The sequence below is a fragment of the Helicoverpa armigera genome, chromosome 18, assembly GCF_030705265.1.
Source record: "Helicoverpa armigera isolate CAAS_96S chromosome 18, ASM3070526v1, whole genome shotgun sequence".
NCBI lineage: Eukaryota > Metazoa > Arthropoda > Insecta > Lepidoptera > Noctuidae > Helicoverpa > Helicoverpa armigera.
This window is the reverse complement of record NC_087137.1, coordinates 4,199,581-4,219,326: the sequence shown is the minus strand read 5'-3', so window position 1 is coordinate 4,219,326 and position 19,746 is coordinate 4,199,581. Positions and strand designations below refer to the sequence as shown.

At 38.7% G+C, this 19,746-nt stretch overlaps 1 protein-coding gene across 4 annotated transcripts in view; it reads left to right on the top strand.

The window, feature by feature from the left end:
• LOC110375392 (protein gustavus) overlaps positions 1-19,746 on the top strand; it is a 50,599-nt gene that overhangs the window by 6,896 nt on the left and 23,957 nt on the right. The window contains exons 1-2 of one of the 4 annotated variants that reach the window (XM_021333476.3): positions 2,246-2,450; positions 2,889-3,102. The exons of 1 other annotated variant lie outside the window; for it this stretch is intronic. In XM_021333476.3, coding sequence (XP_021189151.2) covers positions 3,035-3,102 — 68 coding nt within the window. In that variant the 5' untranslated portion in view covers positions 2,246-2,450; positions 2,889-3,034. Of the gene's footprint in view, positions 1-2,245; positions 2,451-2,820; positions 3,103-17,559; positions 17,827-19,746 lie in introns of those variants that run through there. 2 more of the 4 variants (XM_021333475.3, XM_021333479.3) reach the window with 2 other exon arrangements.

Below are 19,746 nucleotides of genomic sequence, written 5' to 3'. Positions count from 1 at the left end.
CCTATTCAAGTAATGTGTTTTAATTAAACATTAATTCAATACTTGATTGCATGGTCCTTGCCTGTGATTTTATGAGCTGAGAACTGCTCAAACAGATTAAAGATTGTGTCTAAGGGACAGTAGCATTGATAACAATGAAAATAAAGAAGTATCTCGATCGCAATCCATTAATTTGTTTCCCAGGATAGTTCGCTATCATTATCAGCTCGCCAATGTTTAACGTGATGCACGATAAGTTTCGTACTTATCTAACAATCCTTGACTTACTCAGGGCGGTTCCCAGTATCTAATAAATAATATTTAATTAGCACTGATTACGATTGCAAACGGGCGTCAACGATTACAAACTTACAATTTACATAATAATAGACCTTTCAACTGAATCATTTATCTCTTTGAAACTTTCAAATTCAGTTGCGTTTTCCGATTCTATTCATCAAGAGTAATAAATACATACGTATTGATTAGCCGCGGCGATTCCCTTTAACTATTTACCATTTTTATTTATGTTGTCATTATCATAAATCATTATGCAGCCGCGTGCAGCTAGATCATTATTGTAGTTATTTTGGACTGAAAATTTATATTTCTACATTAAAATTGTTCTATAAACATTGATAGTGCGCTATTTATGGAGGTAATACTCGAATAAATTGAATAATTATGTATGTTTGAACCCGTGTTTGATTTAATTTATCACCTGAACGTTATGCTCTTTGGCATGTGAATGTGATATCATAATTTGATTAGCATACCAAGGGGTGGATTTCAACTTGAATCTTTTACATGCATTTCTTTTAAAGCGTTAAAATAGCAGCAACAGTTTGACAAATGACTTCAAATGACTATTGATTTGTATATGAAATGTGCGTATGAGTATATATTATTGTTATCACATCATAGTCTATTCAGTCAGACATCACGCAAAACAAACATGAAATTCGACAGGATTTTCTTTTATCAAATAAATATGAAAATTCATCTCAAGTATTTTTTGTAGCTTTGGAATGTTGTATTTTTATAAAACTAGAATTAAAATGTTAAATCAAAATAGCAAAAAATATTCGCATGGAAAAAAACATATATAATAATGTTCCAGCTTTAGTTTTTCCAATCTTTCTGTGTTCCAGAAACGTAACCATCCAATCATTACACAGGCAGAGATTGCATTAGATTTTTTTTTTGCTGGAGAAGAATGCTGCGAATCTTGGGGTTTTTTAAACTCGCCAATGTCTCAATCGCTCAATTCTTAAACAGCTTAACGCGAAAGCATGGCTCTCTACGATTCTTTCTTGTTTCGGCCACATAGGACGCAAACGAGATGGGAGTCTGGAAAACACCAGAAGTCTCTGGTGTTTGACCATCTAGCGATGACCACGATTCTGAGTCATGAAACGAGATCAAAGAGACATCTAGTCAGCTTAAGTTCAATCGGCTAAATATATCAACCACACATTTACCCATAAAAAACAGGATTTTCTTTGCCGTTTGGGCAGGACTATTATTTCTGTGAACGGCTCGGTTCCTCGACGTCCGATATCGGAATGGTTTATAGCCAATGTCGCCAGGACGTGCCAGGGGTGGTAAATTGGAATCCGCTTAGCAAATCTTATGTTTCGAACCCCTGATCATGGCATAAATGGAAAGAGTTAAGAAATTATATAATTTATTCCTCCTCTCGAAATATCTGCCTAGTACGAATAGAAACAATACAGTATGCGGTAGAACTGGGTACCTGTGTTGTAAAGTACCACGTGGCAATTGTAAAACTACTTTCATCGCTAAGCTGAATTCATCTCAATTGGTTCATCCAAATTACTGCGAGAGCATGAGACACAAACTTACCTCGCTTTTAAACAATGTTGTGATGAAATCTTAATTATCTAAACTTGCGTTATTTAAAGTTCTTGAAATGTTGTCGATCTGAATAATAAATAACTGGGCAATCCAAGACTAAAAGTTTTTGTAGCAACGCGTTCGAAAAAACAAACAAAATTATCAGCTATATAAAATTGACAATTTTAATTGACCGAAAGTCTTAATTCCTTCTAAACTAAAACCAACTACCATCCACGAGTTATCAAAAATCTAGAAACTTTCAAAAAGTTTGGAATAAAGTAATCATGAGTTTAGCGTCACATCCTCTAAGTTGAGGGAGAGATGGTAGGGCAAACTGCGCTATGATGGGGCGGCTTAAGAACAAGGCGCTCTCAGTGGCGCGGGGGCGGGCGAGCGTCGCCGCGATTCTCTCTAGTATGTACGCGGAGCCAGAGGCGACCGCCGGCAGACGTCAGTGCCACACCGAGCGACACACAGACCGATCGCCTCGCGCTTCCACGCGCCCGCACATCGACGTCGCACGCGACATAAACTATTACACTTTCCTTCGATACCATCCCTATATCTATCAAGCTGTTTTAACTCCACAAATCCAAGAACTTCATTAATAGGTATATCCCTATTTCTATTTATCAAAATTTCGTCCGAAACAAAAAGTTTATCGACCCTTACGTTGCAGCCATAACAACCCTTATTGACATCACTCAGCCAATCGCTCCCTCTAATTATTGACTCCCCTAAAGTTTGTTGAAAAACCCGGTCGCTCTCAATTCTGCCCTTTTATAGCTTTAATATTTTTATTACTTTGCTCTTTGGATGGCGTGCTGGTCGCATCTACAATCCATAGCAGACGATTTCTCGTAGCAGTAGTTGCAACAGTCTCTCTCATTTCCTTCTTCGCGTATTTCCTCGATTGATTAATTGAGCGATACGGGGCACAATTAATTTTTTCCTCTATTTCACTATCCGGAAAACTTGAAGATCATCGAGACTGTCGGTCGTAATCCTGTGTTGGCAAACTGTTTTGCGTCACCGTTATCTGTATTCAGGTCAATTAAGGCGCGCTGAACCATGACACTGCGTTGACATTGGCGCGTTTAGTTTTTGTGTAGTGAATGTGAAACTGGTGCGTTGTGGACTGTGAGCGTGCAGTGTGCTGCATGGTCGCCTGAGGGTCCCGCCGCGCCCGCAGCGGATGTGCACGCCGCTGCCGCCCTGGTGGTTCGTGCCGGCTGGAATGCCAGCTGCTCTTGACCTAACTAGGTAAAATTTACATCATTATCGTATTATCTTGTCATACCTACCCAATCAGCATGCGTAATAAGTGCTTCTGGCCCACCAATAAATAGGTAAACTTTGCATAATATTATCCACGATGGGCATGATATATGTATAAACGAGGTATGATCATGAGTTAAAGAACCCATCCTCAATTAGTTACTTCCATGTGTTTACGTCAATCGATTGACGAGAGGCCTTAATCGCTAAGAACAAACATTGTCTAGGTTTTTCTTACTATTAGTCACCGATTTGAGAACCTTACAAATCATTTGGTTGGTTTCAACCTTACAAATCGATCAGTTGGTTGGTATATGTAGAATCACCATATTGATTCTATGTAGTAGTTACAGGGATGACACTGATAAGCGTGGTAGTGCTATGATATTATAAAAGCTTGTAGATATTGATTTACATCACAATCATTGGGAACAGCCCGTTAACGGCGGCAGCTGAACTAGGGTCTCCCCTAACTATAGGGAGCATAGGGACCCATTCACTACGAACACATAAAAGTAATTATGCACAGCTATGTACTGTCATTGTACACTTAAAATACACACGTAAATCACGGCATTATATCTCAATATTAAATTATTGTTTGTTGATTGTCTTCTGTATTTTATAAATAGCAGTATGCACTGATAAACACATGCCTGATACATAATGTACATAACGCTCAGGCGTTTCTTACTGTTCATAATTATCTTGCTCTGGATGCCACAACGTTGAAAAGGCATTCGGACGAAACGTGTGTTGATAATTGCATCGTTATATCATTAACAAACATTTTGTTGAACGATCAATATAAAAACAATAACATGCATGATGTCATCAACAGTAGATAGATCAACAATAAAACTGAACCAAGTATGGAGCAGCTATTAAAGGCTATCTGTTTTGCGATTAAATTGAACATGGGACGATATGACTAGTGGAGCCTGAGCACGCAACCGCCATATCACTCATGAAGCATTTGTGTAACAACAATTGCTAATAAATTTTCTTTTTACTACATAGAAGTACACTATGGCAGCAAACAGCATAATGTATCTACAATGCCAGCAACCAAGGGCCTTCTTAGCTCGGAATTCCACCTTCCCATACCTCAAAAGAGAATACTGCCATAACCATTCACTATTTAGAATTTGAAACATTTATGAAGCATTGTGGTGCACAAAAGAATGGTTTGTTATTCTCTTCGAACAGGCATTTCAAGAAAATTCTTTCCCAAAAGCCACACGGCGAGCAACAAATATACGCTGACAACAAAACTATCCTACGACTATAATGTAGTTGCTCCTTTATTCATATGTTCTCAGGCTTACAGTGAATTCTAGTAGCCACGTAACGTTTATGGAACGTTTATATTCAGCCGAGCGTACCACCCGCGTCGTTTGACGCTCACGGCCTCACGACGAAATCGGAGACACCCATGTTGGTGGCAAAATGTTATGATACTGCGGACAGTTGAGCTTAGTTCACATGTCATTTTATACCATTTTACACAGTGCCTTGCCCCGATAAAATATCAGGCTGCATAGTGCATACTTACACTGAGTAGATAAATACAAGCACATACTTTAACCTCTTCTCTGTAGTATCGTTGTACAATGGCAATCTATCTCCGCTCCCCCAGGAGTTGTCGCGTCTACAGCGCTCTCGGTGCTCGCAATCTCGTGAAAATATGGCATTTACAGTTACCGGCACGGATGTCGGGCCCTGACCTTCACAAGCGATTTACTGCCTTATTGCGTTATGCGTACGGGTGCGCAAAGCGATCCCCACTCTTCCGCCGAGAGCCCGACATCCGTGCCGGTAACTGTACTTGACAGCCGAGTCTCACAGCCATTGATAGATATAGCTACCAAAGAAACTTTTAGCTTACTCGTCGAGACTCTAAACTTGCTGTAGAATTGCTTAACTATTTTTTTCACAAATATTGCTCATTCTATCTACTTACTTGGTCATAACGTAGCTTTTAAAGTATTCAAAAATAATGATTTATGATTATCATAAGGAAATGTAATAAAGACATTAAAACTTCTTGCTGAAATAAGGCTTTCATTCTGTGCAACTTCTGAAATATGACGTGGAAGGCCTTGTCGTATTTCATCGCAGAAAACAAAAATAAATTATGTTAAACAGTCTTAATGTACAAGTTTACAATCGATAAATGTATATAGGTCTATCAAGTTTAGCTGATCTTTAGTAATTTGCCATGGAACAGTTCGTAAAGACTGGGTATCACGCAACTTTGGCCGCGCTCTACAAGCAAACTCTGTGTAGTGAAATAATCTACTTTTTGACCGGGTAATCGCTTGGAAAAATTAATATAATAGAAGTAATCTTGATGCCTTCATACCAAGTTTTGGCTTTGAAAAAGAAAAGTGCGTGCGTGCAAGAAACCGGATTAAATAAATTTTCCAAGCGTACTCTTACTCAGGTGAACGGTTTTATTTTTATTTATTTTATTTATTATACTTTTTGCACACATTTTACAAAAAAAACAATGTACAAAGGCGGACTTAACGCCTTAGGCGTTCTCTACCAGTCAACCTTTAGGTGGAGGAGAAATTTCATGGCAGGTGCACTAAATATGTATATAAGACACATCAAAAATATATAAACGTACCGACTTATTATACATACACATATATATATATATATAATACTAAATAAACTTTAATACATATATAAATAACACAAAATCAAATGCACAGTTGTGTCAATTCTGCAAACTCTGGTGAAGATACTCACGAAGCTTCAATTTGAAAGTCAAGCGGCTATTTACCATCCTAATTTCCGAGGGCAACTTATTCCATAAAAGAATAGATTGGACAAAAAAGGAGGAATGAAGGAAATCTGTGCGATGTGAGGGACATTGGAGTAGACGGTTGTTGGAGGAACGCAAATTTCTGTCATGTTGAGAACACAAAAACTGGAAGTGGCATGATAAATAAGGAGGTGAACAAGGAGTATGAAGAATGGAAAATAGAGTAGTTAATGCTCTCATCTCACGTCTTTGCCTAATTGGCAGCCATCTAAGCTGTTCTCGATAAGCAGACACATGATCGTACTTGCGAAGATTAAAAACGAATCGAATGCAATTGTTGAGAAGCCGGTCAAGTTTATTGAGCAGATCTGCATTCAGGTCATAGAAGCAAACATCACCATAGTCAATTATGGGAAGGATCAAGGTTCGCACAAGCATCGCTTTCACGTTGAACGGGAGAAGGTTTCTTAACCGATAAAAGTAGCGCAGCAAACCTGTTACCTTCTGGCTAACACTCCCAATATGAGGCTGCCAGCTTAACGTAGAGTCGATATGTAAGCCCAGGTTTTTCACGCTTGAGTTATAAGGGATGTTCATACCATCAAATTGTACCGGAGGTAAGCTGCTTAAATCCACTCTTTGCATAATGCGACTACTACCAACTAAAATAGCTTGGCACTTGCCAGGATTTACCGCCACTCCAAACCTATCAGCCCAGCTCTTCAACCCAGCTAGATCATTATTTAACTTCATGATTGTAGCAGATAAGCCCTCGAGGCTGGAGTGACGATATAGTTGCAAGTCATCAGCATAAAGATGATACGCAGACTGAAGTTCAAGAGTTAGGAGATTTATAAAAATTGAAAATAAAAGTGGAGAAAGAATACCGCCTTGTGGCACACCAGCATCCAGTTTGCACCAATTTGATGTCACTTCATCAACTCGTACTGACTGCTGGCGATCCTGAAGATAAGAAATGAACCAATCCAGCGCTTGAGAAGACACCTTGTAGAAGGATAGGATGTGTATCAGGAGATCGTGACTGACTGTATTGAACGCATTCGAGAAGTCAATTAACACCAGCACTGTGAGCTTGGTTTCCTCCATGCTAGTTCGAATATCGCCAGTCACTTTAAGGAGAGCAGAGCAGGTGCTATGCCCAGGCCTAAAGCCGGATTGGAAAGGGCTGATAACTTTATTGACATATATAAAACGAGAGAACTGCTTATGGGCACAAGCCTCAAGCACCTTAGAAAGAAAAGGTAAAATGGAAATTGGACGGAAATTACTGGGAAGGGTAGGAACAGGGATCTTGGGTAAAGGACGCACGTAGGCTTTTCGCCATAGTGAAGGGAATTTACCAGTGAAAAGGGAGAAGTTAATTATGTGGGTAATTGCAGGTACCAATTGATCCAGGATAGTGACAATCATGCCACGACTTATGTTGTCATAACCAACTGCTTTTGACTTAATGGAAAGGATTATCTTTTTTGTGTCTTCTTCACTGATTGGTACAAAAAGAAAAGGTTCTATATTGGGGCGCGGTAGACTAGATATGTAACTGATAGTATCCGATTGGATACGAAGATCCAAAAGAGGTGTTGCACAGAAATGGCGATTTAAATCGCTTAAATCAATAGTATTAGGAAAGTCTACATTCTGCGATTTACCAATACCTAAAGTTCCTAAGAACTTCCAGATATCGGCAGAAGAAGATGATGATACATGAGCAAATATATGGCGGCGTTTAGCGTTGCGTATCATCTGATTACACCGATTCCTAGCAACCCTGAAAAGTTCCCAGTTCTCATCCGTACGAATCTTCTTATATTTCCTAAAAGCGCGATCTCTTCGTCTCATGGCAATTTTAATCAACGGCGTCATCCACGGTGCTGGTGGTCGTTTTAACTTAACTTTTTTAATCGGAGCATGGACATCATACAAGCTATTTACCTTATAATTAAATACAGCAACCTTTTCATCAACTGTGACAGCCTCAATAAGAGGTGTCCAGTCAATGTCAGAGGCATCTTTAAGTAATTTCTCCACGTCCATTCGCGCAAAACAGCGCCTGTGCAGAACCTTGGGTTTGGATTTGGGAGGTTTTAAGTTATAGGTGAGGAAAATGAGGTCATGATGAGAGAAACCAGGAGCATTATGTTGACCATGACAGGAGACAAAGGAAGGATTAGAAGTAAGGATGAGGTCTAACCAGGTATCATCGCCAGAAGAACAATGATGGGTGCCTTTAAGGGGTAGGATACTTAACCCAACTGACTCGGCAATATGTAGGAGTTTACGGGATCGTGGGGAATGAGGTGCGAGGAGGTTCGTATTGAAATCGCCCATGATGATGTAGTGCTCATATTCAGAACCCAAAGATTCTAATACCAATTCGAAGTTGGTGAAATAGTCCGCAGAGGGGGGGCAATATACAACTCCGATCACTGTCTTAATTCCCTTTATGGGAACTTCTAAAAACAAAAATTCCGCAGTTCCTGAAGAGCCAGCCGAAGTTGCTAACACTCTATGTCGGAATTCACATCTAAGGTATATTGCCACACCACCTCCTCTTTTCTCAAGACGATCATTTCGGATGAGAACAAAACCAGGAAGAGAGTAAGAGGTTGATAACAGATTAGGTTTAAGCCAGCTCTCAGAAATCAAGATGGCATGCACGTTATTGTCTGTAAACGTTGCATACAATTCACTATAATGACTGGGAACACTTTGTGCATTAATATGACATACGTTAAAAGTGTTGTTGTATGCTTGATTAAATTGAGTTCGCAAAATATCTCCAAGAGTATCAGTCACAGAAATGAAGCTACCATCACTAGACGCGGTTTTATATTTTTGTTTTTGTATGTGTGTGTCAGTTGTGTACAATTAGCACCAGCCGTAGCTATAGTCAATGAACTGGTTTTGGTGTTGGTATGCGCGGTTTGAGTACAGTCACAAACAGCAGACGCGGACGAAAGGACCGGGCGTCCGCACTTGTCCCGTTTCCACGAACCGCCGACAATTTATCCGAGTTCAGTGTACCGGTGTGGGTATGTAAACATGTGTGGCGAGTGCCAGAGAGCTACTCGAACGGGCCTCCTCTGTGTGAACGCCCACTAATAATCACTAGCTTTGGAAGCATACGGTGACGAGCTTGTTATTGTCAAATTGACGAAAAATATTTGTATTGTTCGTAATGTAGAACATGCAGATCCATCTGTTCCAATAGTATATTGTCATTTACTTCCGTGAAAAAGTTTTTGTTTTAATCACAAATTACTATTCCAATATCGCTTTATGGGTGTACGAAGAGTAATTGACGTATAAACCACCGGTCTAACATCCCATATAACAGCTCGTAAATCGTGAATGTCCACCGGTGAGCACGGTCCTCCCCCGCGGATCGTCAAAATGAACGGTCCTGGGGAGCGTTGTCGTAATCACCGTGTTCGGTGACCACCGGCTCTGGTGGTCGAAATGTAATGATATTTGCTAACAAGTGCAAAATGCTGACCTAAGCGAAATCTTCTTTAATCTGCAAATGATCATTATTGTGGGGATCTGTTGAATATGTTTTCAAAATTCTGCGTCGGAAATAGTGTTCTATTTGTTTTATTGTCATTCGTGTCCCAGCTATGCTACTTGCTGATACCTACGGATAAAATACTCGTAGAGCTAGTGACACTCGCAATTCATATCTATTCTAATCTAGTCTATTGCATTTTTCAATGTATTCAGTGGTTCCAAAGATTACGACAACGTCACATTTTTACCTTTTTAAAGTAATTATAAACAAATAAAATAACTACTTATGTTTTTATACTAATGCATCACTAAAATATTTTGATGGCATAAACATGTACTTCGTCTAGTGTCGAGGTCAATGTACTTTATTTAGTTGCTGACTGGCATTACATAGTAGACTTAAGTAACGATAACAGATAATCGATTCGATGATACCTCAATTTCGTTTTCGATCTTCCGCACCAAGTCAGATAATATGCTACCGCGATTTTAATCTGTCTAGCATAGATAATTTTTGGCAAAATCATCCAAATAAATAGTACCTACAACTATAAACATAACTATATTATTAAAATGTTTCCAATAAACTATTTAAAGTTATGGTTCTAGTTTCCGACAGCGGCAAACAAAATTATACTATTGTTTCAACATAACAATGTTCATACGCCTGACCAAGTACGAACGAATCATACAAACGTGATGATATGTAATTAGCAAAAATTTATATTAAATACTGTCACGGACGCAATGTACCACACGTAATAAGGATGTGGCTGCTGTTCAATTGTTTTATCAATACCACGGCACACAGATAATACTGATTGCTTTCCGTGTGTTAAATAAAAAACCATGAGGAAAACGTTATTGCATTGCACCCACAAGTTTTCTTAAAACCGCTTTATTATGAACTGAATACAAGAGCCTGTTATCGTAACCTTACAAATTAAGTCATCCATCAGTGTTATGAGGTTATGTCGATAACTTACTTTTTATAAATTTCAAACTTATCGTTCAAGAAAATTGACGTCATAGTACGTTTCAATCGAGCTCTTATCGTGTGTATTAATTTTCCATGCACGCGAATAACTAATAAATTGTAAATCGCAGTGCATTTGACACATTTGGCATAACTACAGGGAAGGTATTATTAAAAAATAAACTAGTAAAATTCAAGGTACTTAAGGTTGTGAAGTGTTGAAGGCTCGAAGCCGAGCGTCATCATGGAACCACTTAATTCGTAAAGTTGGTAGGCGGCAGTTCGTTAGGCATTTCCGCGTTCGTCAGCCTTCTGGCAGCGCGGCACACGCCGGCAAGGCCGTGTGAACCTCTTTGTCTATTTTTCGACGCAAGCCTCAAAAGTAATTTGCGGTTATTCACATGCCACGTCTTGCACGCTACCTGCCCTGTGACTTACTTAAATAAATTCACTTCTACTACTTAAAAAATAATGTAAAATTCCTCGGAAATCCCTTTTTTAACCGATTTTAAAATTATTAAGAGCATTAACTCGTTGAGAATGATTCCCATGGAAAATCACTGTTAAGACAGTAAGTACGATTGGTTCTTAGAATTTTCCGATTAGTAAATGTTGTGACTGAACAAAGCATACTTAGAATCTAGCGATTGTTTGATATGGAAAACGGCCACTCTATTCTTAGAATGGATAGCCAGAAATAGGTCCCTAGTATTAGTTTGAGAATTAGATTATTGCTAAGATGTACACTGTATTAACCTAACAATCACCAAAAACAGTGAAGACAAGTATTATCGGTATGAAATAAATTATCCTTACTGGCCGGGTCCTATATCCGATATGGAATAGCCATAATTCGAATTATTGGAATTTATATACTACTTTACTTAACAAACACCAAGACATGTTGGCTATGTTAATAATGTGAAAAGAAAAAGAAATGCAGTTTAATATTATACCAAAGAAGAAAGAAAGGTCTAAGCCAATTTTCAGCTTATTGTCTCTCATTTCGAGGTTGAATCCTTATTTCACAGAATATAAAGGGCCTCTTGGGGATTTCGTGAAACAAAAGTACAACTATAGTGTTTTTTTTATTGTCGCTCATGTATTTTTGCTCCGTAGTTAGGCAGCGGACTGTACAAGGTTATAAAATGTTAACAGTCGCAGCACACGAACGTATTTAATTAGCGGAATTTGATTACCAAAAGTCAATAGTAATCGTATCCACTTGATTTTAACGCCCATTCCGATGTCACAGTTACTCTCAGTTCAGATTAACTTTTGTAATGCAATTTAAGTCCGGTTTTATACTTATTGCCATCGTCAGTGTTCACTCTTCCGTAAAGTGTCTGTCTTTGTTGTTGCAGCATCAGTTTTCTCAACTGTGTACAAGTAAGCATTCAGTCGGACAACGCGTTCTAGACAGACATTGTGCAACGTCCACTGACGATGCATTTGTTCTCGCTTAGCTTAGTTCAATGGTGTTGCACTAACCCGCGCTCCTACACCGCTTGTGTCAATATACAGTTCTGTTACAAACAAAGGAAAACCTATTTGATTAGCTTCAGTTTTCAACCAGACACAATTACACATAATTCTTAACGATGCAATAACATGACAGAAATGGTTGCTAATGGGCAGATAGTTGCAGAAAGTTACGTAATGAGATCATTGTTTCATTCTGTTACCTTGCCTACGGACATACTGGACCTACCGCCGTAACTTTGTTTTTCAAATGTACCTACCTGACGTACCACCGTCGGCCAACCATAATTACTACTGAGTAATTCGAATACTTCACTAACTTGTTGCTTTTGATCGCTTACTAATATATTTAGTAAATGATCGAATCGAATTTGTAATGTGTTTATGATTGGTTCAATCGTTATGTTTATCTCAAGGAAGTTGCTGTTATTAACTTGTATTATTAGGCAACAAAATTTATTTATCCAGTTGTATTCAGGTACGTTGTGTTTTAAATATTCTGTTCAATTTACATAAAGTATCTTCCCACAATAAAATCTTATATGCAAGTGAGGTACCTACTAATTGTTTTTTCCGAAATGGTATGTGCTTTGTGCACATGGCAGTATCTTGCGCTGGTGTCTGTTTCAGTTATTTCCCCATAACACCCGTGAATGCAGTAGTTGTAGGTTAACCGGACGCGTCGCGCCCCCTCGTGCGTTGAACTGCCGGTTATATTTAACTGCGACAACACGTGTGCACCGGCAACACGACACACGGTGCTCTCCAACTTGGATACTGTTTTAACTCACTAAAATATTCATATTTTGCGCGTCTCACACGCCTAAAGTCTCACTCATCCCAAGCTTGCATATTGCATCGTATAATAGTATAGCTAAATCCATGTTCAGCTTGAAGAAACCATTCAGTAACTCTCGTACTTTCAAACTGCAAGGAAGTTTAAAGAACTCTCTTAAATTATGGTACAGGAAACGATGCTTTTAAATTTGCATTCTCCGGTAGGGTTTAGCCGCCATTCAGTCGCCGAAAGTGCATTGTCGGCCCTCCATAAAAGTTTGCCTTTCATTGAGGAACAGTGCGTGAAGGTGAAGGCATTCGCTGGTACCTGGGGACTGACAATGGAGTTCAATCAACCCGTGCACCGCCCACCCAGCCCGTCATTGTGATACTTTACACTGCACTCGCCTATTGTCACTTCCTAAGTCATGGTGTTCCCTGTACAGTGTGCTTACATGAAAACATATTCTTAGGAGTCACTGAAAACTCGAAAACGTAATGGCAAATAGAATTGAAAAATAATGCAATTTACGAAAGCCCATATGTCAGTACTTGTTCTCAATCCATAAGCGCAAAAAGCCCGCTTTGCTAAGTTGTAAAGTCCAAACGTGCAAAGTAGTTAAAACTAAAGCGAATTGCCCATAAGTTACGTACAAGGTGTGGATACACGGACTAGCTAAGTAGGGCTATCGATTTGGCTCCTACTTATACACTGTTACCATTAAGCTGTATGCTATAACTACACCTACAGTTTTATAGCAGACACACAACATTATGTTCAGTATGGCATGACTTGGATGGAAACCTACTCGCCAACTAACTCCACTATGTTCACAAACTTTTCGTGTAAACGAGTTAGCTAACTAATAATGTAAACTGTCTACGGCACAAGCAAGTCAGTAGGTAATATAATTGTTATTATTTCTGCTTTTAAATTTTTAGTCGAAGTTCCATTAAAACCATTCGGCTGCATCGCAAAAAATAAGCACACGAATTTAGAGAAGAGGCCGCGTGGTGCGAACCCGTCGCAGCCGAGGCGTATTGATCGGTGTGCGCGCGCAACGTCTGCCCAAGTGTACACAGACGGTCGGTGAAGCGTTTCAACGGCGTGCCACGACAACTCCACTCGGCACTTAGACCCACCAGAACCTCATCGGCCATTCAGCTCTCCTCTATTCATAACCAATCTTTGATCTTAATAGGATGGAGGCATCCATTCCGTCCTCAATCTTATCAAGTTCAATACTCAAAATGATTATCATAATATCTTACTATAGTAGACACCTGAAGCATTCTAATGAAATAAACATGAATCGTGTCCTAATACGCACGACTAAACATAATTTGCTGAGTGTAATGGAGGCGATCAGCTGTGTGGATCGATGTCGGTCTCCCCCGCGCGCCCAAACCCTGCCGCTTATCTGACATCCTACCGCGTGATAAATAGTCCCGTTGTATCTTCACCCTCACCGCAAGGACACAGAACTCTATCGACTGGGAGACCGTGTAACGTGCTCAAAATTACCACCCTTATAAATACAATCTATTTGCTCAAAGGTAAAACAATTGTAAATCTAATAGCGGCAATGGCGATAGAACTTGACAAAATATTTTAAGAAATTCCTCTGCCCTGACTTGAGCAGCCTTTTAAAATTTAATTTAATTAATGGCGAAGCTGCGTTGATTAAAGCCAACGATTAAACAATCTTTAACACGAGACGAAAGATCAAAATCCTTCTTAACCCCAGGGGACTAAAGATATCGAATTGCCAAAATATCTTTGTCGACGCGACAGCACCCTCTGAGGTCGAATAAACTGCTGCGAAGGTTTTGGGCGAAACGAGATACGCTACAAGGATCCCTTTTGTGATTAATATTCCCTAAGCAGCGAAGAACTTGTTTTATCCCGAGTTATGATTAATCTGTACATTTATAAGATATCTGACCGTATGCACGGATCTAAATTTAGGCAGGCATGCTTGCTGTACTAAGAAATTGAATCACGCTACGTTTTTATGAACTTCGGCTCACAACTTAAGTTTTACCAGTTCGAAGAATACGTAGTCAAATAGCATTTAATATGTAAAACATGTAACATGGTAAACTGTTGGATGAGCAGTCTTTTACCTGCTATCATGATCCTACATCGGCCCGGCTACCTTCGGCTTTATGCTTACGGTAATCGTTCTTCTTTCAGGTTGTGTCATTAATAGGAAAATAATCAAACGTAACGAACGTCAATTCATCGGCATCGTAGTTAATGCTATTGATATCACAATGACCGTATTACTAGCCTATCATTTGTAATGAACAGGGCGTATTATGTTCAGGAGAGACCGACTGTGTTAACCGCAACCAAACATATTAAACTTGATGTAGATACGTATCATATCTCATAGTAATGCGTAACGCCTTTATGTAAGCCTAATGTTGACGGCCACAATGAGGTGGTGTGCATGAGCTCCGAGGTGGACGTTCCGTATCATACGTAATATTTCCAGTGACCCTCAAACGTACACTTGACTGCTAACCTTGCTCCATTCGCTGGCGGCAAACGTTACTGACTATTACCTTACCGCCTCATCTACTCGTTAGTCAACCGCGAGGTCGAAGCCGCAGGTTTGGCTCTCCATTCCTTATTCACATTCGACTTTTAGTGGACATTTCGCAATGTTGACGTAAGACCGACATTTTTATAATAAATATCTAATGTGTTTAATGTTTATTTTGTACACAGATCTTAATTTATAAATCAGTGGCAGCGTTTAAACCAAGAGCATATTATCATAAAATTATGAATGTACGAGAAATAAGCGACTAGCCGTTAATTACGAGGCAAAGCGGTTCTAGAACTTGACCTCCTTAGTGAAACACGTTTGGGTTTTAGCATTATGCAATTATTGTTATGCGTTATCTGTTTTTATGCGTGAAGGTTATGAAGTCCTCAGATCCAGGGTGAATGACGATACTATATAACTTTTGTTTTTAAAACATTACGTATGCTGCCTTTGTTGTATAAACCTTGTGTATCAATAAACTGTTTATTTTAAAATGACGTTAATAAGAAACGTGTCGCTGAAAACTTATGATAGACGGGACGCGAAGGATGTCAACTCCAGTATTCATAGTGACGTTATTGGCATCGTCGCACGCCGCCCTACTTTGATCGTATGCTGAACATAAAGCCCGTCTGCCAGCGCAACAGAAGCCTTATCAGATCCTATTTACGATACGAATATGTACAAAAGAAGGATCAATCAACTCTAATTTTCTTCATTTTGTTAGCCAACTATTGTTGTTTTGTGTGCTCTGACGTAGGAAAACGCAACTTTATTTGAGCTATATTAATTACGTATAATTATGTTTACCTTGAATTCTTTAAAGTGGAGATACTGACTTAGATATCGCATTGTATAATAAATTCTTGCTATTTGTTATTTCATAAGTGACCACATGCTAACGAATAATTACCTCATACCTTGTACTGTTTTAAGTTTTTATTCTTACATTCTTGGTTTGTTTTGTTCCAGGTAATTATGCCGAGATTATTTTAACACGTGTCACTGGTGGCACATGTGGATGACAATCGTAAGACAATCTAAACATTATCTCGTAACTCCTTTGTAGGTCCTGAAATGCACTTGACGCAAGTAAGAGAAACATTATTTTACTTATGTGGTAGATGGACAGTATAATGATAGAATGCAGAATGTACAACCAAGATAATAAAAGCAATAAAACGGTATCTTTTTTGCCAGCTAATTATCCAATCACAACTCCGTTATAAGTTGTGAGAGGTGTCACCTCTAAGCCGAAAATGTATTTATAAACAAAGTTTGCTATAATGTCAAAAATTACAACACAGCATTTTGTATGCTCCAAGTTCGTCCAACTGAGTTACGACACTCACTAACTTACAGATTCTATTATTCAAACACCAGAGAGGGGCCAAGGTTGCCTTCAACGTTAACTTCAATAAAACTCATCTATATGGGAGATATACGCATATGTAATGCGTTGAAATATTAATAACTTGATTAAAACCGAAACCTGACTTTGTGTGGTTCTATAAGATTTTGTAGTTACAAAGGCTAGAAGTAGGCACCAATGAGAAAGCTTTCAAAAACTCCAGAACTTAATGCAATGTCAGGGAATGCGACGATAAGTATACTTGTCCCGACACCGGTGAATAACGGCCTTGCTGTACGTACGTCGCACAGATATCACGACTGCGTGGAAAAACTTAAATGCATAACGGGAAATCTGCACTGCATCTGCACTTTCTTATACCTTGACATACATCATGGAAACTGCAATCATTTGTGCACCACTTACTCAACCAATGTTCGATTTTATTCTACTTGCTAGATACAATATCTACTGACAAAATTTAGTATTTGCCTGGGAATTAATAGGCACTTTGTCAATTCCTTCGAAACCCATAATTGTTCTGGTCGTATCTAGTTCATAATTCAAGTGCCCATTACCATCACGTTCGTGCTGTCGTAATTGCTTTTGTGATACCCATTACTGATAAGATGTAACAAGTGGCCAATTTTCTTTATTTCCTACCTTAAGTAAAGTCCCAAGTGCCTTTATTATGCGAGAAGATAATATTCGCTATATTTATTACCTGTATCAGCTGAAATTTAGGTACACTGGAATTTAAAAAATTGAAAGGCTCAAAAATTGCGTAGTCCGTTTTGAAGGCCACATTGAAAGCCTCCCAAAAGCAGTCCGGTAATTTACATGTCCCGTTTAGAGCAATGTGTTCAGTGTGTAAGTACGTGAAGTAATAGCATTCTACACTATCGATACGGCAAACATCTAACGGAGTGAGTTGCGTGGGGGAAATGGACCGAGAGCCTGTGCACGCGCACCGGTATAATAGATCGTCACCCGTCCCAGTTGGTTTCGGCGCGTTGCACCGAGCACGTGTATTTACAATATTTAGTGTTGCACTTTATATACCTACACATAAACATTATTTATAGTTCAGTGCATATCGTGGAATCACTTTCTGTTGTGATATCTCTTGGTGTTGCTGATAATGGAATCGAAACACAGAGCAGTGTTGCCTTGTTTCTACTGGAGTATGTTGACGTTGTGTACAGTTTAAAAAACAATTAGGCTTCATATGCATTGTTTTGCTTCGTGGCAGTCTTTGTACGTAAGTAGAACCTATGTATACTGGTTAAACTTCTAGTTTATATTCACCATGTTTTCTATGGGCTTGCGTATTAATAGCTGAGAATTTTGGTAACGAAAGTAGCAAGAATTTTATGAATATAAATAGCTGGTCCGGAGATAGGAGCCACTACTTACTTTTTAAAAGGGACGTGCTATATTATTAGGTTCAACAATCTCTTCGAACGTATCCCGTATCAATTGCTGGACCCTCCTAACTTTTATATCCACTTGGCGTATCTTACTTCCCGGGCCGACTTTAAAGGCTTCATTAAAACTTGTTACGTATTAAATTATTCCTTGTAAGATTTATTCAAACGTTACAAGTCTAGTTGTAAGCCTTGAACGAATTTTCGTGATTTAAAAAGTTCCAAGTTGTTTATTGTACGTAGTTTTGGTTCGCCTGCGGCTTTGCACGCTTACGGTCCTTTTTGTGACATTGCTGAGGAAGGTTATGCCAGCCTACAGTCGTAAAGTACCGTAAAATACTGATTGGGGATTATGCCAATGGATTGGCTATCACACACACTCAATCGTGATCACCAATGTTCGCTTTGGTGATTGAGATTGACGTCCTGCTAAGTGGGTCATTTTAGCATTCTGTGGGGGAGACTTGGTAGCAATAAAGATACCCTGGAAGTATTAGGTGTCATCCTTCTAGATAAAACAACCAAATAGATCCACCATCTACTTAGTACTTTGAAAGGCTTTAAGCAATTAGAATATAGTTCAAACAAGGAATCTTCCTACTGCACGCAATGGGGGTTACCTATTAAAAGTTGATCTTTGTTTACCGTCACTCTTACTCTATTACGCTATACATAAAGCAACAACGTTATCAATGAGCCGATGTCGTAAACAGTACTAATAAGTAATAACAGACGGCATATCCAAGATATACGCACGGGTTGACCGCTTCCCTTATCTCTTATCAGCGCGGATGTTATACGTCGTATGTGACCCCAGCTCGCCTGGCCATAGTGACGTTTTTATTTCCAATTTTATCGATCCGCCACGTACTTTGAAGACATGTTTTTATACAAACCACTTCTCAACTTAATTTTGCATATTTTTATTAATACTTCGGCAATGAAATTCTTGTTTGGCACACGTTTTGAAAGTTGTCATTTAACTTGTATACGCTTAAATATCACTTAACTGTTTTGAAATTTTAATATGATCTTTATGTATTTATGTTAGGTATATAAAAATAATGGGGAGGCCTCTGTTCAGCAGTGAACGTCATATGACATAAACATAATACATTCAACCTACTTTAATAAGTAAAATACAGTACGCTTACCAGAGATTATCGTGAGCCAAAATTTGCGTATCAATACGAATGCCGTGTCGCGACCTAAGCGTAGTTAGTATCCGAAAGTGGAAAGCCTTGGTATTATCGTGTATGGAGAAACAGTACAGTCACGTCAAAAATATATACACAAAATAGTTGAGTTTCAAGGCCATTTTTATTATAATTGGAAATAATAATTTAAAAAATATAAACATTATATGTGATTTCTAGGCTGGTTGTTGGCCACCAGTATATTTAAATATTTTTTTAAGACATGGTTAAATTATATCGATGTATTTTTTCATTTGACTGTACATGTTTATCGAGCCACATTGCACCCACCACTCGTTTGCGAATCAAGCAAATATTTATGTCGACATTAATTTTTCCACTTAATATTTTATAAGTTAAGAAAAACATCATTAAATAAACAGGAAAGTCTTGCGATCGTTGATAAAACATGAAATAATGAAGTTTGTAACTATAAATCATGCCTTTGTTTGATAACGTTTGATTGCACTCAGTGGTCATTCTTTTATACATCGTGACATTGAAACATCTCGTGGTTTCCAAGTTGTATTATTTTTCTTTCAACCAAGACGTGATTTT